At 37.7% G+C, this 22,961-nt stretch overlaps 1 protein-coding gene across 1 annotated transcript; it reads right to left on the bottom strand.

Annotated features, from left to right (window-relative positions):
* Positions 1–6,005: 6,005 nt before the first annotated feature.
* On the bottom strand, positions 6,006–22,162 carry unm_sa1261 (un-named sa1261). Its single transcript, XM_028599972.1, has 4 exons — positions 21,996–22,162; positions 12,693–12,916; positions 9,336–9,538; positions 6,006–8,093 (listed from the first exon to the last, which is right to left on the bottom strand). The coding sequence occupies exons 2-4, from the start codon at positions 12,862–12,864 to the stop codon at positions 7,284–7,286; spliced, it is 1,185 nt and encodes a 394-aa protein (XP_028455773.1). The 5' UTR covers positions 12,865–12,916; positions 21,996–22,162; the 3' UTR covers positions 6,006–7,283.
* Positions 22,163–22,961: the final 799 nt, after the last annotated feature.

Here is a 22,961-nt window from a genome sequence, read left to right as displayed (position 1 = left end):
ATAGTATAGTATGTCAAAAAAGTGATAAAAAGTCAAAGTATAGTATGTCGAAAAAAGGGCTAAATTAGTCATAGTATAGTATGTCGAAAAAAGTGATAAATTAGTCGTAGTATAGTATGTCAAAAGATTTACATAAAAAGTCATAGTATAGTATGTCAAAAAAAGTGATGAAAAAGTCATAGTAAAAGTATGTCGAAAAAAGGGATAAATTAGTCATGGTATAGCATGTCAAAAAAAGTGATGAAAAAGTCATAGTATAGTATGTCAAAAAATTTAATAAAAAAGTCATAGTATAGCATGTCAGAAAAAGTGATGAAAAGTCATAGTTTAGTATAGCATATCAAAAAAGTGATTAAAAAGTCATAGTTTAGTATGTCAAAAAAAGTGATGAAAAGTCGTAGTATACTATGTCGAAAAAAGTGATGAAAAAGTCATAGTATAGTATGTCGAAAAAAGTGATAAAAAAGTCATAGTATAGTATGTCAAAAAATTTAAATAAAAAGTCATAGTATAGCTTGTCAGAAAAAGGGATGAAAAAGTCATAGTATAGTATATCGAAAAAAACATAGTATAGTATGTCGAAAAAAGGGATAAAAAAGGCATAATATAGAATGTCGAAAGGAGTGATAAAAAAGTCATAGTATAGCATGTTGAAAAAACATAGTATAGTATGTCAAAAAAGTGATAAATTAGTCGTAGTATAGTATGTCGAAAAAAGGCATAAATTAGTCATAGTATAGTATGTCAAAAAAAGTGATGAAAAGTCATAGTATAATATGTCGAAAATACTCGTAGTACAGTATGTCGACAAAAGTGATACAAAATCATAGTATAGTATGTCAAAAATACTCGTAGTATAGTATGTCGAAAAAAGGGATTAAAAAAAAGACATAATTTAACATGTTGAAAAAAGGGATAAAAAAGTCATAGTATAACATGTCAGAAAATATAATGAAAAAGTCATAGTATAGTATGTCAAAAAAAGTGATAAAAAGTTGTAGTATAGTATGTCGAAAATATTTAAATAAAAAGTCATAGTATAGCTTGTCAGAAAAAGGGATGAAAAAGTCATAGTATTGTATATCGAAAAAAACACATAGTATAGTATGTCGAAAAAAGGGATAAAAAAGGCATAATATAGAATGTCGAAAGGAGTGATAAAAAAGTCATAGTATAGCATGTTGAAAAAACATAGTATAGTATGTCAAAAAAGTGATAAATTAGTCGTAGTATAGTATGTCGAAAAAAGGCATAAATTAGTCATAGTATAGTATGTCAAAAAAAGTGATGAAAAGTCATAGTATAATATGTCGAAAATACTCGTAGTATAGTATGTCGACAAAAGTGATACAAAATCATAGTATAGTATGTCAAAAATACTCGTAGTATAGTATGTCGAAAAAAGGGATTAAAAAAAAGACATAATTTAACATGTCGAAAAAAGGGATAAAAAAGTCATAGTATAGCATGTCAGAAAAAGTAATGAAAAAGTCATAGTATAGTATGTCAAAAAAAGTGATAAAAAGTTGTAGTATAGTATGTCGAAAATACTCGTAGTATAGTATGTCGACAAAAGTGATACAAAATCATAGTATAGTATGTCAAAAATACTCGTAGTATAGTATGTCGAAAAAAGGGATAAAAAAAAGACATAGTTTAACATGTCGAAAAAAGGGATAAAAAAGTCATAGTATAGCATGTCAGAAAAAGTGATGAAAAAGTCATAGTATAGTATGTCGAAAAAAGTGATAGTATAGTATGTCAAAAAAAGTGATAAAAAGTCATAGTATAGTACAGGGGTGGCGAACCTGTGGCTCTTGAGCCGTATGCGGCTCTTTGCCTGCTCTTTTGAGGCTCTTACTGTGTGGCTGGGGGCTGTGTTATTGGTGGATTTTTTTTTTACTTTTTGAAACATTTGGTTTGGCAGCAGGATCATTTCAAAGTCATAGCATCAGCAGTGGGAATATCGCAGTCTGCACTCAGCCATATCATAGCACAAGTACCGCTTCGCTACAGCGCAATTTACGGTATAGTGGGCGGAGAAAGACGCTGATTGCCTGATGGGTGTCAGGGTTGATAAATACTACGCAAAATGTGGAAGCATAGCGTGCGCTATTACCGAACTCGCAACAGACGCAGCGCAAACTGCGCTTGTGTTAGTAAATTAGGCCCAGAGTGTATAACGAACCTTAATATTGCCGTCTTTAGCTGACACAAACTCTAAATACTGACTGTATTTCCAGCTAGAAAACGCGCATCTCTCTCCTCCCTCCATTGTTGTTTACGTTTGTGTCGCTGCGTGGTACACGTGAACTGTCCACATGCTGAAAACGTGACTTGTCGAATACGTGACTTCACTCCCCGAGACGCAAGAAGAAAGCAAAAAGATATATTTTTACTAAGGAAAATGACAAATAGTAACGCACAGTGACTTGGATAAGTAACTTTAATCTGATTACTGGTTTGGAAATAGTAACGCGTTGGATTACTCGTTAGTGAAAAAAGTGCTCAGATTAGAGTACTAGTTACTAGTAACGCATTACGTGGCATCACTGGTTGTGTGGCTTTTTGCTATGGTTTGTGTTTTTTTTGTGGCTCTTTATGTTGAACTGGTTGGCCACCCCTGGTATAGTATGTCGAAAAAACATAGTATAGTATGTTGAAAAAACACTTAGCATAGTATGTCGAAGAAAGTGATGAAAAACACATAGTATAGTATGTCGAAAAACATAGTAAATCTACTTAAGTGTTTCAGCCAATGTCACTTCCAATAACTCTGTGGGGATTACCTAGGTTGGAACCCTGCACCTTCTAGCTATGAGGCCACAGAGCCCACCATTGGGCCACGGTCCTGCACGTTGTAATGTGTGGAAAAAAGTGATGAAAATTCACAGTATGTCATGTCCAAAAACGTCATAGTATAGTATTTCGAATAAAGTGATAAAAAGTCATAGTATAGTATATCGAAAAAACACATAGTATAGTTTGTCGAAAAAAATTATGAAAAACACATAGTATAGTATGTTGAAAAAACTCAAAGCATAGTAAATCCACTTAACAGTGTCTTAGCCAACTCTTTCATCCAAAGTCACTTCCAATAACTCTGTGGGGATTACCTGGGTTGGAACACTGCACCTTCTAGATATGAGGCCACAGAGCCCACCATTGGGCCACAGTCCTGCATGTTACAATGTGTGGAAAAAAGTGATGAAAATTCACAGTATGTCATGTTCAAAAAAGTCATAGTATAGTATGTCAAAAAAAGTGATAAAAAGTCATAGTATAGTATGTCGAAAAAAGCGATAAATTAATCATAGTATACTATGTCAAAAAAAGTGATGAAAAAGTCATAGTATAGTACATCGAAAAAACACATAGTATAGTATGTTGAAAAAACACATAGTATAGTATGTCGAAAAAAATGATGAAAAACACATAGTATAGTATGTCGAAAAAACTCAAAGCATAGTAAATCCACTTAACAGGGATTACCTGGGTTGAAACCCTGCACCTTCTAGCTATGAAGCCACGGAGTCCACCATTGGGCCACAGTCCTCATGTTATAATGTCTGGAAAAAAGTGATGAAAATTCAAAGTATGTCATGTCCAAAAAAGTGATAAAAAGTCATAGTATAGTATGTCGAAAAAAGGGATAAATTAGTCGTAGTATACTATGTCGACAATACTCATAGTATAGTATGTCGAAAATACTCATAGTAGTATGTCGAAAATACTCATAGTATAGTATGTCGAAAATACTCATAGTATAGTATGTCGAAAAAAGTGATAAAAAAAGACATAGTTTAACATGTCGAAAAAAAGTGATGAAAAAGTCATAGTTTAGTATATCAAAAAAAGTCATGGTATTTTATGTATAAAACACTCACAGTACAGTATGTCGAAAGAACACATGTTATAGCATGTTGAAAAAAGGGATGAAAAAGTCATAGTATAGTATGTCGAAAAAGTGATAAATTAGTCGTAGTATAGTATGTCGAAAAAACACATAGTATAGTATGTCGAAGAAAGTGATGAAAACACATAGTATAGTATGTCGAAAAAAATAGTAAATTCACTTAACAGTGTTCTAGCCAACTCTTTCATCCAAAGTCACTTCCAATAACTCTGTGGGGGTTACCTGGGTTGGAACCCTGCACCTTCTAGCTATGAGGCCACAGAGCCCACCATAGGGCCACAGTCCTGCATGTTGTAATGTGTGGAAAAAAGTGATGAAAATTCACAGTATGTCATGTCCAAAAACGTCATAGTATAGTATTTCGAATAAAGTGATAAAAAGTCATAGTATAGTATATCGAAAAAACACATAGTATAGTTTGTCGAAAAAAATTATGAAAAACACATAGTATAGTATGTTGAAAAAGCTCAAAGCATAGTAAATCCACTTAACAGTGTCTTAGCCAACTCTCTCATCCAAAGTCACTTCCAATAACTCTGTGGGGATTACCTGGGTTGGAACCCTGCACCTTCTAGATATGAGGCCACAGAGCCCACCATTGGGCCACAGTCCTGCATGTTACAATGTGTGGAAAAAAGTGATGAAAATTCACAGTATGTCATGTTCAAAAAAGTCATAGTATAGTATGTCAAAAAAAGTGATAAAAAGTCATAGTATAGTATGTCGAAAAAAGTGATAAATTAGTCATAGTATACTATGTCAAAAAAAGTGATGAAAAAGTCATAGTATAGTACATCGAAAAAACACATAGTATAGTATGTCGAAAAAAATGATGAAAAACACATAGTATAGCATGTCGAAAAAACTCAAAGCATAGTAAATCCACTTAACAGGGATTACCTGGGTTGGAACCCTGCACCTTCTAGCTATGAAGCCACGGAGTCCACCATTGGGCCACAGTCCTCATGTTATAATGTCTGGAAAAAAGTGATGAAAATTCAAAGTATGTCATGTCCAAAAAAGTGATAAAAAGTCATAGTATAGTATGTCGAAAAAAGGGATAAATTAGTCGTAGTATACTATGTCGACAATACTCATAGTATAGTATGTCGAAAATACTCATAGTAGTATGTCGAAAATACTCATAGTATAGTATGTCGAAAATACTCATAGTATAGTATGTCGAAAAAAGTGATGAAAAAGTCATAGTTTAGTATATCAAAAAAAGTCATGGTATTTTATGTATAAAACACTCACAGTATAGTATGTCGAAAGAACACGTTATAGTATGTTGAAAAAAGGGATGAAAAAGTCATAGTATAGTATGTCGAAAAAGTGATAAATTAGTCGTAGTATAGTATGTCGAAAAAACACATAGTATAGTATGTCGAAGAAAGTGATGAAAAACACATAGTATAGTATGTCGAAAAAAATAGTAAATTCACTTAACAGTGTTCTAGCCAACTCTTTCATCCAAAGTCACTTCCAATAACTCTGTGGGGGACTACCTGGGTTGGAACGCTGCACCTTCTAGCTATGAGGACACAGAGATAACTATCGGGCCACAGTGCTGCATGGTATAATGTGTGGAAAAAAGTGATAAAAAAAAAAACAACCTTTTTGATATTTTATGACATACTATTCTATGTCTTTTTTATGACTTTTTATGACATACTATAATATATTTTCATGATTTTTTATCACATACTATACTATGACATATTTTTTTGACATACTATACTTTTTACTATACTATACTTTATCTTTTTATAACGTTTTAAGACATATACTATTACTTTTAGGACTTTTTAATGACATACAGTAGTATATCATAAAACACTTACTTGACTATGATTTTCATGACATACTTTATTACTTTTTATGACTTTCATATGACTGTTTTACTGTTACAGTACTGGATTTTTGCTCTGGTTGGATAGAGCCAGGCTAGCTGTTTCTCCTGCTTCTTCTAGCTAAGGCGGCTAAGCGGCTGCTAGCTGTATATAAATGTATAATAATGTTGTACTATTCTTTTATTTTAATAAAGAACAAGGTCCACTTTTAATTCTCGGTGTGTTTATTTCAACAAATGTTCACCACAGAAGTAATCACAGCATGCAATACTTCAACACAAAAGAGAACTTTTTTTAAACATTTAAATCCCCAAATGTTTTTCTTCATTAGTCCATCTTGCCTCACATTTCAGTTTTCAACTTTCTTATTAAACAGCAAACACTGGAATAAAAAGTTGAGAGGTGTAGTATCCTCAGAAAAAAAATCTCTGAAAATACTGTATGTATCACTTGTTAGATAATTATTTTACCTGCTCAATCAAAGCTAATTCCCACTTTCTTCATCAACCATGCAATTGAAAAATAAGAATGCTTCATTCATGATACTTTTCAGTGTTTTTCCTCACTCTTACTAAATATTTATTCACATAATAAAATCATTTGATTATTGTGAGATGTTTACCTGAAAGGAAGTGGGCTGCAGCTGTATGCAGTTATGGTCCCAGTATGCTGCAGTTTAATGGGAGGACTGGGTAGAAGAGTAAGAAGATACCCAATCAACACTTACTGCTGACCGTGAGGTGCGTTTTCAGCCGCTCGTATTGTTGGTTGCTACTGCAAGTGGGTTTGGGCAACACAGGCAAACATGAAAAAAGACATTTTGGATGAAAAAAAACAGTCTGCATACTTCTACTCTTACGGGAGATCACAACAACAAGATGATGAATATTTAAAATGAAAATGTAAGTGTGAGAGCCACCTGCTTCTACAGCAATTCAAATTTCTACAAATTTTTATTTCTCAGAGAAAAAAATAAAAGTAAAATCAGACTTCAGATCGCTCATACAAAAAATCATAAATAAATGCATCTGATATAAATATTATTTAACTCCAAATTGAAAAAAAAGATATACTAAAAAAACACACGCACACACTTTACAGAAACCCATCTACCAAACATAACACTACAATAAACACATAATGGTACCATCAACAAATCATTTTATTGAAAGCCAATCGCATCTCTTTCTTCACAGATTATTTTTGCAGTGACTGGATTTTTCCAAACATTTGAACATATGTGGATTATGAATGTTTTTGTTTCTTTCTTTCTTCACCCTTCAGCTTTATTTCTCTTGACAAGGTCATCCATGGAGTTCATTTCAGTGTCTGAAGTATAAATCACATACAGGAGGCTTGTGATCGTCTCACCGCTCATTTCCTCAGAGCTCGTCTTCATCAGAAATGAGTAAATCCGCAGGGAAGCTAAGCTACGCTAAGCACCAGTCAGTCGCCACACGTTTCCCCCTCCTCCTCAGCTCACAAAGCAGCCTGAAACGCAGCGTCAGCCGTCTCTACACGCAGATCTCAATGGGTGTTGCCACCAGGATGCGTCCTCTTTCGTTGTTTTCCCGGTTGACCCGCTCGTAGCTGCCGGTGGATGATGACGAGCTGTTCGTGGACATGGAGGAGTAGTGGGTGTCCATCATGATGCTCCCCTTCACCACCACACAAGCAGGCGACAAGCTCTGCTGCTTCAGTCTGTCCACTAATACGTCCTCTTCAGATGAAGACGATCGGATGTCCAGAGGAGGCGCACTGCTCACCAAGCTGCTGCTGTTCCCGTTCTCGGTGTCCAACATCCAGCACTGGTTAAAGTAGCTGAAGACTTCTTTGACGGAGCAGCGGCGCTCCTGCTCGATGGAGAGGAGCCTACGAAACATTCGTAGGCCCTCATCAGTGAAGCGGCGCCACTGCGAGGGCACAGTGCCCGTCCGGCGACGCTGCCAGCGCACAAACTCCTCGTAGAAGGTGTCGTTGGGCATGGCCTTCTCCCAGGGGAAGTTTCCTGTCAGCATGCAGAAGAGCAGCACGCCAAACGCCCACACGTCCGTGCTGTAGTCCACGCAAAAGCCCTCCTGCCGCGTGGTGTCGCACAGCTCAGGCGCCGTGTACGGGATCGTGCCGCTCACCCGCTTCACGGGAGAGCCGGCGCGCCGCGTCATGCCAAAGTCTGAGAGCTTGACCTTCCGGCACTCTTTGTCAAAAATGAGGATGTTCTCGGGTTTGATGTCTCTGTGGACCAGCTTCTTACAGTGCAGGTAGTCCAGGGCGATGGCCACCTGGTGGACGCAGCGCTTGGCCACCGTCTCAGAGAGTCCCACCTGAACAGAGAAGAAGAACAATGTGGTCATGTATATAACCCCACCCCATCAGTTCAAGAATAACTCCAACACTGCTTCATGTTTAAGTCTGTAGACATACCGGTCTACAACCTGTTCTCATTACGTATAGACCTTTACTACATGACTGCACACCCTGTTTACATTACAGTTCATACATTTGACTGTATCTGTGCTATACTACTACGGTGTCTACCACTGTATTATAACATATTCGTATTTTAGCTAGTAGTAGTTTAGATTCCAATTAGATTTTGTTCGACTGTGTGATTTGAGGATGAGATCTAAGAATTTCATTCACTGCTTTACTGTGATTGTTGTGTACATTACAATAAAAAGAACTTGAACTTGTTACAGTAGTAAACTGCCAAATAACAACAAAGCTGATAAATAATGGATTTTGTAACTGATTATTTCATTCATTGTCTTTCTTCTATCATGCTCCAAGTTTTGCTCCAGTTCCCCAATGCTTTGGGGGATGTATCATGTTGTAATTGCAATGGATTCAGTGCATTAGCTGGGAGCCAAGTTTCTTTGCCTATTTGTTTATATTTTGGCAAATTAAAACCATTGAAGGTATGCAGAATGTTAGTAGTAAGGTAAGATTAGAAAATACTTTATTAATCCCACACTGGAGACATTTTCTCATAGTAAATTAGTTCCTTGCAGTATACTCATGGATGTACAGAGAAATATCACTGGATTATTTTGATACCAAGGAAAATGTTAAAACATGATGATTGTCAGGCAAGTTCTGCATAGTATAGTATGTCATTAAAAAAAAAATCATAAAAAGACATAGTATAGTATGTCATTAAAAAAATCATAAAAAGTCATAGTATAGTATGTCATAAAGTAATAAAAAAGTTAAAGTAGAGTATGTCATAAAGTCATACAAAATTCATAGTTTAGTAGGTCATAAAAAGGTCATAGTAAAATACATCATAAAGTCTTAAAAATCATAGTGTAGTGTGCAATTACAATCATAAAAAGTCATAGTATAGCATGTCATAAAGATATTGCTGGATTACTTTGATACGACATGATCTTCAATACATGATGATTTTCAGGTTCTGCAGTTTTACAGAGTGAATTTTTTTCTATGATTTCTAACTGATTTATAAACATGTTTTTATATTGGAGATAATAGTATCCCGGCAAGTGCAAATCTCACTAAATAAAAAAATATATATTCCAAAAACACCGTATAATTTTTTTTCTCACCTGTGGAGGGATGATGTCAAACAGATCACCTGCCAGAGCATACTCCTGGGCAAAGATGTAGTACTCATCTGTTTCGAAGGCGATGCCGTACATGTTGATGATGAAGGGGCAGGGCGACAGGTAAAGGGAGATGCTGTACTCTCTCAGGAAGCTCTTCAGCTTGGTGGTCTTCTTCCTCAGAAACTTCAGGGCCATTTTTGTGCCTAGAAAAAAAGGAGAGAGAGAGAAGAGGGTTACATAACTCCATTAATCTCATTCCTCGCTTCTTCTTGTTCTTTTTCCAGCCTATTAAGTGTTGGGGATTTATTTTGCGGCTGCCAAATGTCTGCGTGAACTTAATTAAAATGATCAAAATTTGATGAATAATTAAAATCTCCAATGCTATGGAATTAAATCCTGCTGTTTTTTTAAATCCTCTATCGGACTAGTTATGTTCCACCAGAGTGACCAGGATGTTGAGCTGCTTCCATGCAGAGGTGGAAGAAGTATGCAGATCCTTTACTACAGTAAAAGTACTAATACCACACTGTGAAAATACATCATTAGAAGAAAAAGTCCTGCATTTAAAACATTACTTAACATTACTTAAAAGTATGTATCAGCAAGATTTACATAAAGTAAAGTACTTATTTGCAGTAAAACCATCTTGTCTGTGTTTTCATATTATACTGTATGATGGATTAACATTACTGCTGCATTAATAAGTAATTTTACTGCTGTAGATGTTTAAGGTTGTGCTAATTTGAACTCCTATATATACTGTTGGGTGGTTTAATCTACAGCAGTGCATCATATTCTATGAGATCATCATATGTTTGTAGCGTGACTGTCCTGTGACAACCACGTATCTCTAAAAAGTCAACTGTTCATGGTGTCAGAAAAACAGCCCTGTTTCCATCTTTGTGACGATGCATTTTCCCGCTGATCCAAGAGGCTTTTTTAAAGACTTTATTTTAGCTTAAGAAGTAGGAGAATGTTGCCAACACATAAAGGAACACTTCATTCTTGAGTTCATCACTAACATTCAACATCAACACATCTGGAGATACGTGGTTTTCACTGGAAAAGAAGGGCATGAAAATCTGTCATCTGAAAGGAACTAAAGCTGTCAGATGGAGTGGAGTAAAAAGTACAATATTCACCTGTGAGATGTAGTGGAGTAGAGCTATAAAGTTGTATTAAATGGAAGTACTACAAGTAGCTGGAATCTGTACTTGAGTACAGTATTTAGTTACAGTCCACCACTGCTTTCGTGTCTGGGATTTTGCAATAGCTGCAAACGCCAAAGACGAGGAGCCTTTTTCACTTGATAAACTATTGTTAAAGGATGCAGAAAAAACACATTTACTTGTGTGGAGGGATCACAAGAAAGTAAATTCAAAGTAAGTAAAAGGTTCAAAAGGTTCAGCTCACCTCAGCAGACACTTCATTGCAACAAGAGGAGCAGCGAGGGGGGAGCTAATCTGAAATACCCCAGACAATATAAACCTGGAGAGCTGCCATGTCTGCCTCTCTCTGCACCAATAGTCAGTGTGTCAGCGAAGATGAGAGGGGACACTTCTCCAATACCACCGGATCAGCTCTGCAAAGTGCTTTTTGCAGTTTTACAGTGTGCAGACACTTTAGAAAAGGTCAAGGGGAGGGAGGGGTGAGCTCGGTTTGTTCTTAATGCCATAATGCAAGAGTAGTGTCCTGTGTTAATGGGACATTCTAAAAAAAAAACCTATATATATATATATATATATATATATATATATATATATATATATATATATATATATATATATATATATATATATATAAAATTCTAAGTTTAAGTGAAAATCAAATATTGGACTGGATTTTGTTGGCAGATACGGAATATAAAAAAAATGACTCCATCAAAAACACCATCAGGACGCCAACCCCACTTCTAACTGAGATCCGTGACGGATTTACATTTCAGTTCCCTCCTTCACTAAAATGCATTTCCACACAATTAGGATTCAAGTTTTCCATGTCGCCTTCATCCCATTTATTCCCATATTCCCACGACATTCAGAGCAGCATCCGACGGGTTAAGCTTCACTGGTTCTCTGATGGTTCTGAGAAGAGATCAGTAATAAAGCAGCAGATCCATCCTTCAACTGCACACTAACACAGGCTGGAAAAGGTCAGAATTCTTCTTGGTGGCAGACTGCAGCCACTCTGAAATGGGCTTTGTGCTCCATAAAAGAGACGATTAAGAAGCTTGGAGCAGACTGTCAACATGTTTGGCTTTTAATGTGAAAAGGTTGAACAGATTTTCTATTAGTTAAGAAGTTGATTTAGTCTGATTAACATCTGTGCTAAAAGGTTCTGCATATACTGTCCCGGTGGCCCACATTACCTCAAAATTCTTTTTCAAAAGTAAACACTTCAGAGACGAATAAAAGTGGGGCGGCCTCTAGCTCACCCAGTAAGAGCGTTAGCCCAATGTTTGCTGAGTCCTGCAGCGGCGCGGGTTTGAATCCGACCTGCTGCCCTTTGCTGCGTGTCGTCCCCCATCTCTCTCCCCCTTTCATGTCTATCCACTGTCACTGTATTATAAAGGGAAAAGCCCCCAAAAAATAATCTTTAAAAAAAGAGACGAATAAAAGTGCTTTACCTGAGCGAGGAAACAGAATTATTTTTGATTCTTTCATATCAGTGTTCGTTTGCTACACTATTGTCATGGAAAATAACCCCTTGAATCACAAAGTATGGACACAAAAGAAGAAAAAAAATCCCCATTTCCTCCACCTGGAACCCTGAAGATTTACTCCCCTATCTGGACAAATACATTTCTGCAGGTAAAATCTTCTCCGTCCACAACAAGACGTGATGAATTCAAACTTGAAATTCAAATGTCTCCTCCTTCGTCCAGAAGAAAGATTGACTCTATAATGTTGGATCTTTTGGTTTCCTTTTGGAATAAAGAATCAAGCACCAGCCGGGTTGGTGAAGATGAACTGTGTGCCGTTTCCTGATATTTCATAGTTTAATTTATTCCTTACACATTTTGCTCTTCTATTTTTGGTTTTGGAAAGACAAAAAAAGACACTTTATTACACATCCATGGATACTGGTCCCATTTCAATACTGTTGATTACAACAGAAGTTATTTCCCTTTTGACAGAGAAAATCCAGTAATTCTGGCCCCTTGAACCCCACAAAATTTGTGAAAAATCTATGACGTAAAATTAAGACTTTTTTACTTGGTGTTAAGTTGCTCTTTAAATGCTTTAACATGTGGGGAAATCGAAAACTTGGTGAAAACACTTTGTTCTAACTGACATTTCGATCTGCGAACATGGAAAACATTTGCAGTCAGTATCAGCTTAAACACACAGCAGTTACCTCGGATTTTGTGAATGACAAGATCCACTTTGCCATAGGTGCCCTTCCCCAGCTCACAGACGACTTCATAGTATTTGTTGATGTCCAGTTTTTCCAGGTTCTGTGCAGCAATCAGCTGGAGTTCCTCCAGGATGTCGATGGAGGCGCGGGAGCCGTGGGGCGAGGAGTTCATTGTTGTGGAGGGACGGGCCGGAGCCGGGGGTCTGGTCTGGAGACGGATGTTCCTGCAGGACAGGAGGAGCAGGAAGGAAAAAAAGGTTCACTGTGTGACCAGTGTCCACCCATGTCGCACCCCACTGTAAACAGGGCACACCTACTGTATTGTATGTATACATATATAAACGGAATGCATTGTGTTCAAGCCTGTTATGAAACCTTTGAATTGTAACTTTGTGTTCATGAGAACGTTTCTTTTTAAAGATCACAAGGAGAGAGAACACTAGCAAAGACTGAAAATGAAAAAAACCTGTGTGGGTAGTGTTTCTTTCTACCAGTGGTGAAAGAAGTACTCCGCTCTTTTACTTGAGTAAAAGCATTAATACCACAGTCTAATAATATTGTGTTACAAGTCAAACTAAAAATGTTACTTATGTAAAAGTGCATAATCAAAATCAAAATATACTTATTTTTAAAGGATCAAAAGTAAAAGCATGCATTATGCTGAATTATGCAGGCTAATTACAGACTAATGTGTATTATATTTTTGAATATAATTATTGATGCATCAAAGCTATAGTGCGTAGTTTCTGTGTCCCTAGTAGCTTCTGTGTGAATGTATCTGAAATAATGGTGCAGTTGCTAGTAGCCAAGGAGGACACAGAGGATAAAAAAAAAACATGATGGACTCTTCAGGTAATTATCTTCACTTGATTTTCTGCGCGTTAAAGTTGCCGGACAACACCATTTTCGGAACATAGCCATACTGAGAAATACAGAGATTTTTGTGGAGCTGATAGTCTTAATTACCTTTGTAGCAACTCATTTGGCAATGGCTTGAATGTAACGGACGTTCGTTAATATAAAAAAAGTTACGCACTAAAGCTTTAATGTTGAAGCATGACTTTAATGTTGGGTAAAGGTGGAGCAAATGTTTTACTATATATACACACACATGCTGTTTGTGAGTTTCCCCCCCATGATCAATAAAGTTTTATCTTAACACAGCTACATTCTAATTTATTTGTTGGACATATTTTGTATACATAAAGTGCAGTACTTGAGTAAATGTTACATTTATGGAATGTTTGGCAATTTGTGGAGCTGATTCCCTGCAGCTGATGAATGATCCTCCTGCATTAATGGAGGTCTAATTATGATCCTAGGTGTTTCTAGTCTGTCTCGCCTGCTGGCTTCCGATCTCAGCAAATCTGTCTCACCTTCCTCCTTCTGCTGCCACAAGAAGCCAAGCAACACTCGTCTGCTGTATCGCAAGCTCTCTGAATGACTGGGACACTTCGCAGCACTGATGGCGCAGCACAATTGTTCCATCTCTCATTAACGGGGATGAGAAAGTGTTGAAGGAGACGGGATGCTATCCACATCCTGTGTATCAAGTCCATCTGTGTTACGGTCTGTGTGAGTGTGCATGACAGCCAAACGAGTGCACAAAACTCACGTAAAAACGTGTGAAAACAATAAAACCAAACACAAAAAAAATACAGTATGTTCCACTGGAAAGAATTGCAGTGACAGTACAACTGTGTTGCGTGTTGTTCACTGGTGAAATTAGTATTCAGGTATTTTACTTAAATACAAGTAGAAATACTACAATGTACAAAGGAGAAATACCCTGTTACTATAAAAGTCCTGCATTCAAAATGTTACTTATGTAAAAGTACAAAAGTATTAGCATCAAAATATACTTTCCACTAAAAGTAAAAGTACTCATTATGCAGAATGGCTCATTTCATAATAACATACAGTATATTATATTATTGGATCATAATTTTATTATATGTATCATTTGCAGCTGGTAAAGGAGGATCGAATTTGATGAATGCACCTTTGGCCTTGGCAGAGGTCTCTAGTTTAAACTATGTACATTTGTTTGGCTGCACTATAAACAGATACACTGCTTGTTCCTTGTATTTCTGACAAAGCTGCTTGAGTGCTTGCTGTTACCACGGTAACCACAGGTGCCACCATATCAAACAGGACTGAAATCTTAAGGATTACAAAACACTGCTTAAACCTTCCTCATGTATTATGCTTGCACTAAAAATACAGAAATTACAAATAAAATATTCAAAAGCTTAAAAAACAATCACAACAGAAAATCGGATCGTCTTGCAATGACAGTGGAGCGTGAAAATGTCTCCGGACACAAACAGTATGTGCTGAGCATAAAAGAACCACAAGTACCGGCAGATAAAATGAGGAGTCAGCTGAACCCAAAGGAGCCAACTGGCTGTCCATCACCAGTCCACTCAGCATCCGTCTGACAAGGTCAATAAAACAAACACACAGTGGAAGAAGCAGCTAGAGTGTGTTTGGAGTTGCAAACAGAAAAAAAACTGTGAAAGTCTTTTCATTTCTGGTTGTGTGATAGATTTAAATTCAAATCCAAGCTCGTATCTGAATAATTACTGTTTTGTTCAGTTCATCTGCACCACAGTTACAGTGTTAAAGTGGCCTCATCATCAGCACGATAAATGAAAATAGGTTTCGTGTCCAAATACATGAGTTGCTTTGAAAAGCCTGGCCTCAAAAATAGGTCCAGGAGGAGGCACACTGTTTGCTAGTACTTCAGAGAATATTAAGGAACAGACTGGTTTAAAATGATTTTCACACAGATTGGGTGTCCCCACACATTGCATTTGTACAAACCGTACAAACTAAACAAGGCCACTTGTACTTTATCTTAGAAAATCTTCTGATAATAGACAAAAAGAGGGTTTCCATTCACTTATTTTACACCAGAGTGGATTCATATCACAACAGTGTCTGTGCTTGGATGAGGTGGAAGAATTGGTGTATCAATATCTGTGGAGCGATGAGGATACGGTAACCTTCCATAAGTATCCAAACAAGTATTACTGGGACCATTACAGATGAACACACACAGTACCGCGGACTATTCCTCTAACAATTTGGCCAAGATTAAGCACTTTGACTATACACGGTCCAGCCATATACTAGGTTTTGACCTAGTCTTATCTAAATCTTTACCTCTTTTTTTAATTAATAAAAATCAACACAGATTAATTGAAATGTTTAGTTTCTTGAGAATATTTAATCAAACTATGACTATATATACTACTGTCCACATTGTTTACATCTGACCTATAGTCGCCGTGTTCATATCATACCTCCAGCTGTTTATTCTGTATATCTTATCTCATTATTCCCATTATAGTATGTATACCTGTGCTATATATTACAACTGCTGCACGTTTATACTGAATTTATCTTAATGTTTATTCTACATTCTATATTTATTCTATGTATTACAGTTTATTCTGTATATTACTTTGCAATTCTGATTAGATGCTAAAAACATTTTGTTGTCTCAGCACTCAGTTAGCAAAGACAGTAAAGTTGAATTTAATCTAATCTTGTTGCTCAACCAAAATGGTTTATTTAAATTTATTGGTTGTGAAATGGTTTATCTCAACCACATTATTTTTCTGATGGCTGCATCATCTTAGTGGAACAACATGTTCACTTGCTGCCTAGTGTTGTGCTTAGCTTCACTTAATCATAACAACCTTAGTCTATATCCTTGACGTTCCACTTCCGGGATTGGTCCGGTGCTGCCGGAAATTCCACCTGACATCCCTCATTTAGGCTGGATGTCCGTTACTTTGGGCTTTCTTTGTGTTGGCCTTTTAAACTCAGGTTGATTTCTGAGGACTACGCTTAACTGCTCCTCAGATCTCTGCAGGGTAAATCCAGACAGTTAGCTAGACTATCTGTCCAATCTGAGTTTTCTGTTGCACGACTAAAACAACCTTTGAACGTACACGTTCCACCAAAACAAGTTCCTTCCCGAGGCTATTTTGCAGCAGCACCGTGGCTTTTCCCGGTGTTTAGCACCGCCAAAATGATTGTGATTGGTTTAAAGAAATGCCAATAAACCAGAGCACGTTTTTCTCCCATACCGGAATGCTGTGTGGACTAGCCAGACCCTCCTCCGCAGGGATGTTGAGGAAGGTCTGGCAAAGCGAGACTATAACAACCTTGACATGTATGCATGCAGTACGCAGTTTCACGCTCAATTTCTTTATCTCAACCGTATAACCTCCTGAGCATAAGCATACGCTTGTATTTGCTTTCACACTGCCGTCATATCAAAGAGCCTGCAGATGAAAGAAGTTACAACCAGCACTAATTAGGAGCATCTTCTGTTCACGGCAGGTCCCAGCAGCCCCGGCGCTCCTTCTAAGGGTAACGGTGCCGTGGCGGCTCCCCAGAGGGCCTCAAGGAAAGCCAAGCCCTGCTTTCCTCCCGGATGAAGGGGGGATGAGAAAGCCTTGCTGTCTTTCCAGTGAAATGCTCTTGTGTAATCAAAGCTGGAACTCAGCCAATCTGCTTTGAGTCATTGCTGCTTTTCTCTCATCTGTACCTCCCGGCTAATGTTACCTGCCTATTGACTGGTAACACCTGATGGAGGAAACAGGCTGCAGGCATATCACAGAGATGAAAAGCTCACAGTTTTAAAGATCTTCAATTCTTCCTTATAGACTAAATGCTTCCTGTGGATCGTCAAAACAGCGGTTGTTCTTAATCGATTTTTCTACTGTAAAACATCCCGCTTTGTATGTAACTTGCACACAATTAAACTAAAAATATATAAGGGATCAGTACAAAGATTATTTATTTGTATATGTTTATATAAAAAAAGCTATTTTTATTAATCTGAATCTGCAAAAGTCAAATAAATCTAGTAGAGTAAAAAGTACAATATTTCCCTCCGAGATGTAGTGGAGTAGAAGTATAAAGTAGCAGAAAATGGAAAGTAAAGTACCTCAAACTTGTACCTAAATAGAGTACTGTACAAGGTCCAAAGTTAGCACTCACCACTTGCCAAATGGCAGTAAAAATCTATGTTGGTGAATAAAATAAATGAGGTCAGTCGCCATTGACCGTTGCTGAAATAGGCCTACTTCTCTAAAACGGTCATCACTTCAACACATAAGTTGATTGACCAAGTTTTGTTTTGCACATAGGTGGCAGCATGCAACCAATGAAAGTCAATGATTGTAATCACAATTCTTTGATTGACCCTTACATCAACCGTCGCTATGGTTACGCTTACTTTATCCAGCCTATACGTGGCTTTTTTAGCAGTGGTACTGGTTGGGTACCACAGAGGAGAATTTCACGCTAACCGCAAATAGAGTCTTCAAGTATGTAGTCTATATACACGACATGCCACTTTTTTTAAGACATTAATTTGGCTCAGAATGTCCCATTGACAAGGTTCTTATATTCTTGCACTAAACACTCAAACTAAATATACACATACGGACAAAAACTTAAACAATATATGTACAACTCACATTTAAAGTGATGGCATATGTGAGTAGACCAACGTAAATAAAAGAGAGAGAGAGAGAGAGAGAGAGAGAGAGAGAGAGAGAGAGAGAGAGAGAGAGAGACTCGACGTTACAACATAGGCAAAAAAAGACATGCGTGACTGACTCTGGTCTAATTTTCTAGTCACAGAAAATGAACATTTTCCCCTCGACACAAAAGCTTGTGCAAGCTTTTATTTCAAGCAGACTTCAAGTACTGCAATGCAAAGCTCTAAGGTCTCCACAAAAAGTCAGTAAATCAATTTCAGCTAGCACAGAACTATACTGCAGGAGTTTTAACTGGAACAAAGAACCAAGATCACATTTATCTTGTTCCAATGTTCCAGTTAGTTTCAGGATAGAATTTAAGATCATAGTGCTTGTTTATAAATCTATTCATGACCCTGGTCCCTCAGATCCACAGAGTCTCTGCTGCTCACTGGACCAAAAACTCCACCAAAGACCAACAAGCTTCCTTCTGCATGTTTACATCATCCAAACATCAATGGAGACCTGATTATTTACAACTACATATTATTATGATATGTCATTGTACATGAAACCTGAGAAAATTGCTGAGTAATGGACTCTCTGTTGCCAAACTACACACACATTAAGCACTGCAGAAAAACTGCCTCTGCCACCTCATTAGTGCTCAGGCCAACATCGACTTGTAAAACATCAGGACCTAATTAATCATTTGTAATGCTAAATCAATGTGTCAGCCAACTAAAACATACTTGAGGAACAAATGCTACCAACTTAAGTTCTATTCGGCTCCCTATAAAAGTCTGTTACACCTCTAAAGAGTTCCAGAAAGAGAAAAAAACAACACCTGGTCAATTATAATGCATTTCTGAAGTAATTTGGTGTTTGGTCCAGACTGAAATATCTCAATAATTATTGGATGGATTGGCATGGCGTTTTGGGCATATATTCATGTTCCCCAAAAGAATGAATCCTACTGATTTGTGTGATCCTCTGACTTTTCATCTAGCACCAGCATGAGGTTAACATTTGTAGTTTTGAGTGAAATATCTTGACTGTTGGATGGATTGTCATGAAAGTGGTTTCAATCCTCTCCTCCAACTCTGGTCAAGAAGGCGAATAACCTTATTTCCCAAAAAGTCAAACTATTCCTCTTATTTTACTAGCAGTAGATGCTCATTTACAGAAGATCAGAAAACACTAGCCAAGTTTCCATCCAAACCTAGCACAAACTTTAAATACATTTCCAGACAATTTGCATAACAAAACACAAATTAATGTTTCCATTCACTACTGTTGTGTGAATATTAGGAGTTGGTTCATCAAGATGAACAGTTGGTGCCAGTAAACTCTTGTAGAAGAAAAAAGATGAGGACATTACAAAGACCTCCAGTCAAAAGCTCAGATGATAGAAAACATGATGATACAGGCGTAAGAACTCTCTGCAATATTTTGATGTTCTCAGGGTTTTTTCTGCTCAAAGAGGAAATAGAAAATGCACATTGAGACGGTTGAACTGAAACATTTGAGCCTTTTAATAGTGTGCACAATCGAAATGGAAAGTCTTGACATTTTACAGAGGGCCTATTCTGCACCAGTTTCTGTGGGTCTCTTCATCCATTTCTTAACTATTCGAGTCAGTGCCAGTGAACTAACATTAATCTGTCCGCTGAGATAACAAAACCAGGGAGATTATTTCTGCACCACGAGCAGCTCTTTCCTCCAGAAATATTTGTAGAGCTAAAACCGTCACAGCCACAGCTTTGGCCTTCCATCCGTCTCCCTCTCCCTGTGTGGTGGCCAGCCTGCAGCGCAGCCCTCCGATGGGGCTCGGCTCCACAGCGCTCATGGAGCTGTGGAGCACATCAAAGCAGCGAGGCTTAAACCGGCTCGGCCTCCAGCATTTGCCAACACTAGGGCTTTGTGCCTGCACGCTCGGCGGCACATCACTGGGCGCTCTCCTTTAATGCCAACCCATTTCTGCTGCTGTGAACCCCACGCTACAGTAGGTAACATTACCCTCTTTGTCTGCTTTAATCTCTGCCTCTCTTTCTTCTTCTCTGACTTTTTTTCCCGCTGCACTGTTAATGTGTGATCCCCCTGTCTGCTGAGTGGCTATGTGTACACATGCATCAATGTGCAAAGAAAACCAGACACACTCTCAGTGTCAGCTGTAGGGCTGCCACTAACAATTTTTTATCATCATCGATTCATCTATAGATTGTTTTTTCTGATTAATTGATTAAGTGTACACAATATCACAAACGGCTGAGGTGACCTCTTCATATGATAACGTGGTAAATTTCTTTCGAAATACTTAGTAATATTTGAAGCAAGAGGTCCCTGATTTCACACCAAAGTACACAAAAGCAGCTTTTAATTTAAAGTCTGGAACCATCAGAAATGACAACCGTCACTGTCACATTTATTAGCTGTAGCTAGCTAATGAAGCGCCGTCTCAGGCTGACTCATGGCTGCATACACAGTAGGCGATTGAGGTGGGATAAGCAGGGATGCCATCCCCCTTGTGAGCAAAATGACTAAAATCCATTACCCTTGTTAACCCCCCCGAGTCAGCCTGACTTATTGATTCTTTATCGGACTATGGTATGTGCAAGATAGAATCTATGGCCCCGAACATGGCTCTGAAATATCAGTAGCTAGAAATCCGTGGTGCTGTCCGTGGTGCTGAAGCAGACTGATTTGTAATTGAGACTTTATGTCTGAGTCCCGCCCCATTAGTTTCATCTTGGATCTATAACATTTTCGAAACTGCATTGCTGGGGGGCTGCAGGTAAATACAGCTGCAACACATTTTCATTATTGATTTATCATATAGTATATGACATGTCAAAAATAGTGATGAAATGCAATAAAACACAACTTCCCAGAGCCCAAAGTGCCGTCTTGTTCAGATAGTCAGTGAATTATGACAATGAAAAATCTGTAATCATCCTATTTGAGAAGCTGGAACCAGATAGTTTTAGGCAATATTTGCGTACTCTATAATAGTAGAATAGTTGCAGATCATTTTTATGCCAATCAACAAATTAATTAATCGACAGTGTACTCTCTGCAGCCCAATTTGAGAGTCCAAATTGCTTTTTGATGCCATTTCCGCCCAAAATAAAGAGAGTTCCCATTAATAACAAAACATTGAGGTTTCGAGGTGCATCCAGTGGATCATCCTTCACAAGACTCACAAGTGTCAGTATCATTGCTTAGAGTCATCAAAACATGCCACAAACTGCAGCACAAAGACATGAAGTGTGAACCAGCTCTGCAGACACAAAGCATGCATTATAATCAATAGCAATACAGTGTGTAGCACACGTGAACTCAGATAGTGCACGGCTGTGTGCACGTGAACAAATCATGTATAGAAATGTAGAATGTGTGATCAATAAATGTACAAAGAACAAATTTAGTGATGTATCCTACAGATGTGTAGCTGGGACACAAAAGATTGACAGCACCTCTATTGTTCTGCTTAGTCAGTGTCTGGTCGCATGGTGTCTAACTTTTGTATTACAAAATAATTTAAAATCATTAAATCATAAAAAAAAAAAAAAGAAGCAGTTTAAAAGAGGATAATTAACAAAGCCGGCGTGTAAACACATTAATCCAGTGTAATGGCTTTAACAACAGAGCAGCACAAAGACACACAGAGACATGCAATCAAACAAAGCAGGATCGGAACTGGTAATAATATAAAACACACATTTATAGACAAAACCGAGCATCTAATCAGCAGTTATTTGCTTTAAACCGGTCAGGAAATATTCGGATCTAATCTTACCTTTCAAGATGTGCTGCATGCAATATCTGTCAATCCATCCAGACACTTGACTGTTCAACTAAAAGAGGAAACAGATCCTTGAATTGTTTGTTTTTTCTTCTTCACGGTGTTCGAATGAAGCAGGACCCTCCGCTGTTCTGCACCGCCGCTGTCCGTCAGTCTCCCCGCTGCTGGTTCACCCTGGAGCCGCTCTCTCTCCCTCTCTATTGTCTCCGCACTCCTGCAGGCAGGTCCCGCCCAACGCCGCTAACATCCAATCAGAGCGCAGAGCGGCTGTGCGCTCCTCTGCGACGATGCTGCATTCGAAAGATGTAGGAATTTACATTATCAACTACAACCGGCGACTACTTTGGTGTTGTGAGTGTCTCTTCGGACTTGTAGGTTGGTTTTAGTCATGAGATTGAAATGGGCATGTTCATGTTTTAACCTTAAACCCAGATTAAACCTTTAGTTGTCTAAGTCTATGGGTTTAGGTTAAGATAGGATAGGCCTAACTTTATGTATCGTAAGGGAAATTGTTGTGCAGCATAACAAAGTAGGATAGAGTGCAAATATAAAATATCAATAAACAAATCCAAAATATACACAATGGCAAAAATATAAACAAGGAGGGAAAGTTGCTGACATCTGAAGTTGCTTCTTTGTGAGTTGCATAATGACATACAGGTATGGAATCTGAAGTATATATGGTTAATTGAAAATGCTTAATGATTGTACTTAATGTCCCATTATGTTCCGGAAATCAGAGAGTTAATGATTGTATACCATGGAGTGACAGTAATCCAGAGAAAAAGAGAAAATTCTCCATAATTGGGGTTATTTAAAGGTATGATGTGGGTTAAGGAAGATAAGGAACTGATATAATTAATTTAAAGCTGCAAAATGAATGCCTTATCTTTTGTTTCGTTGTATTTTTGAAGCACTATATGGTGTATAAATTTACACACTCAATAAAATAAAGGACAG

This window comes from Perca flavescens, chromosome 15 (genome assembly GCF_004354835.1).
Source record: "Perca flavescens isolate YP-PL-M2 chromosome 15, PFLA_1.0, whole genome shotgun sequence".
Classification (NCBI taxonomy): domain Eukaryota; kingdom Metazoa; phylum Chordata; class Actinopteri; order Perciformes; family Percidae; genus Perca; species Perca flavescens.
This window is presented reverse-complemented; position numbering and strand designations above follow the sequence as displayed.

Bases quoted from the DNA above. Each gene is read 5' to 3' on its own strand.
- unm_sa1261 (XM_028599972.1), bottom strand. From the start codon at position 12,864: ATGAACTCCTCGCCCCACGGCTCCCGCGCCTCCATCGACATCCTGGAG. The intron at 9,539-12,692 runs GTAACTGCTGTG...CTTTTTTTCTAG, and splicing joins TGTCATTCACAAAATCCGAG to GCACAAAAATGGCCCTGAAG. The intron at 8,094-9,335 runs GTGAGAAAAAAA...TTCTCTGTTCAG, and splicing joins TTGACATCATCCCTCCACAG to GTGGGACTCTCTGAGACGGT.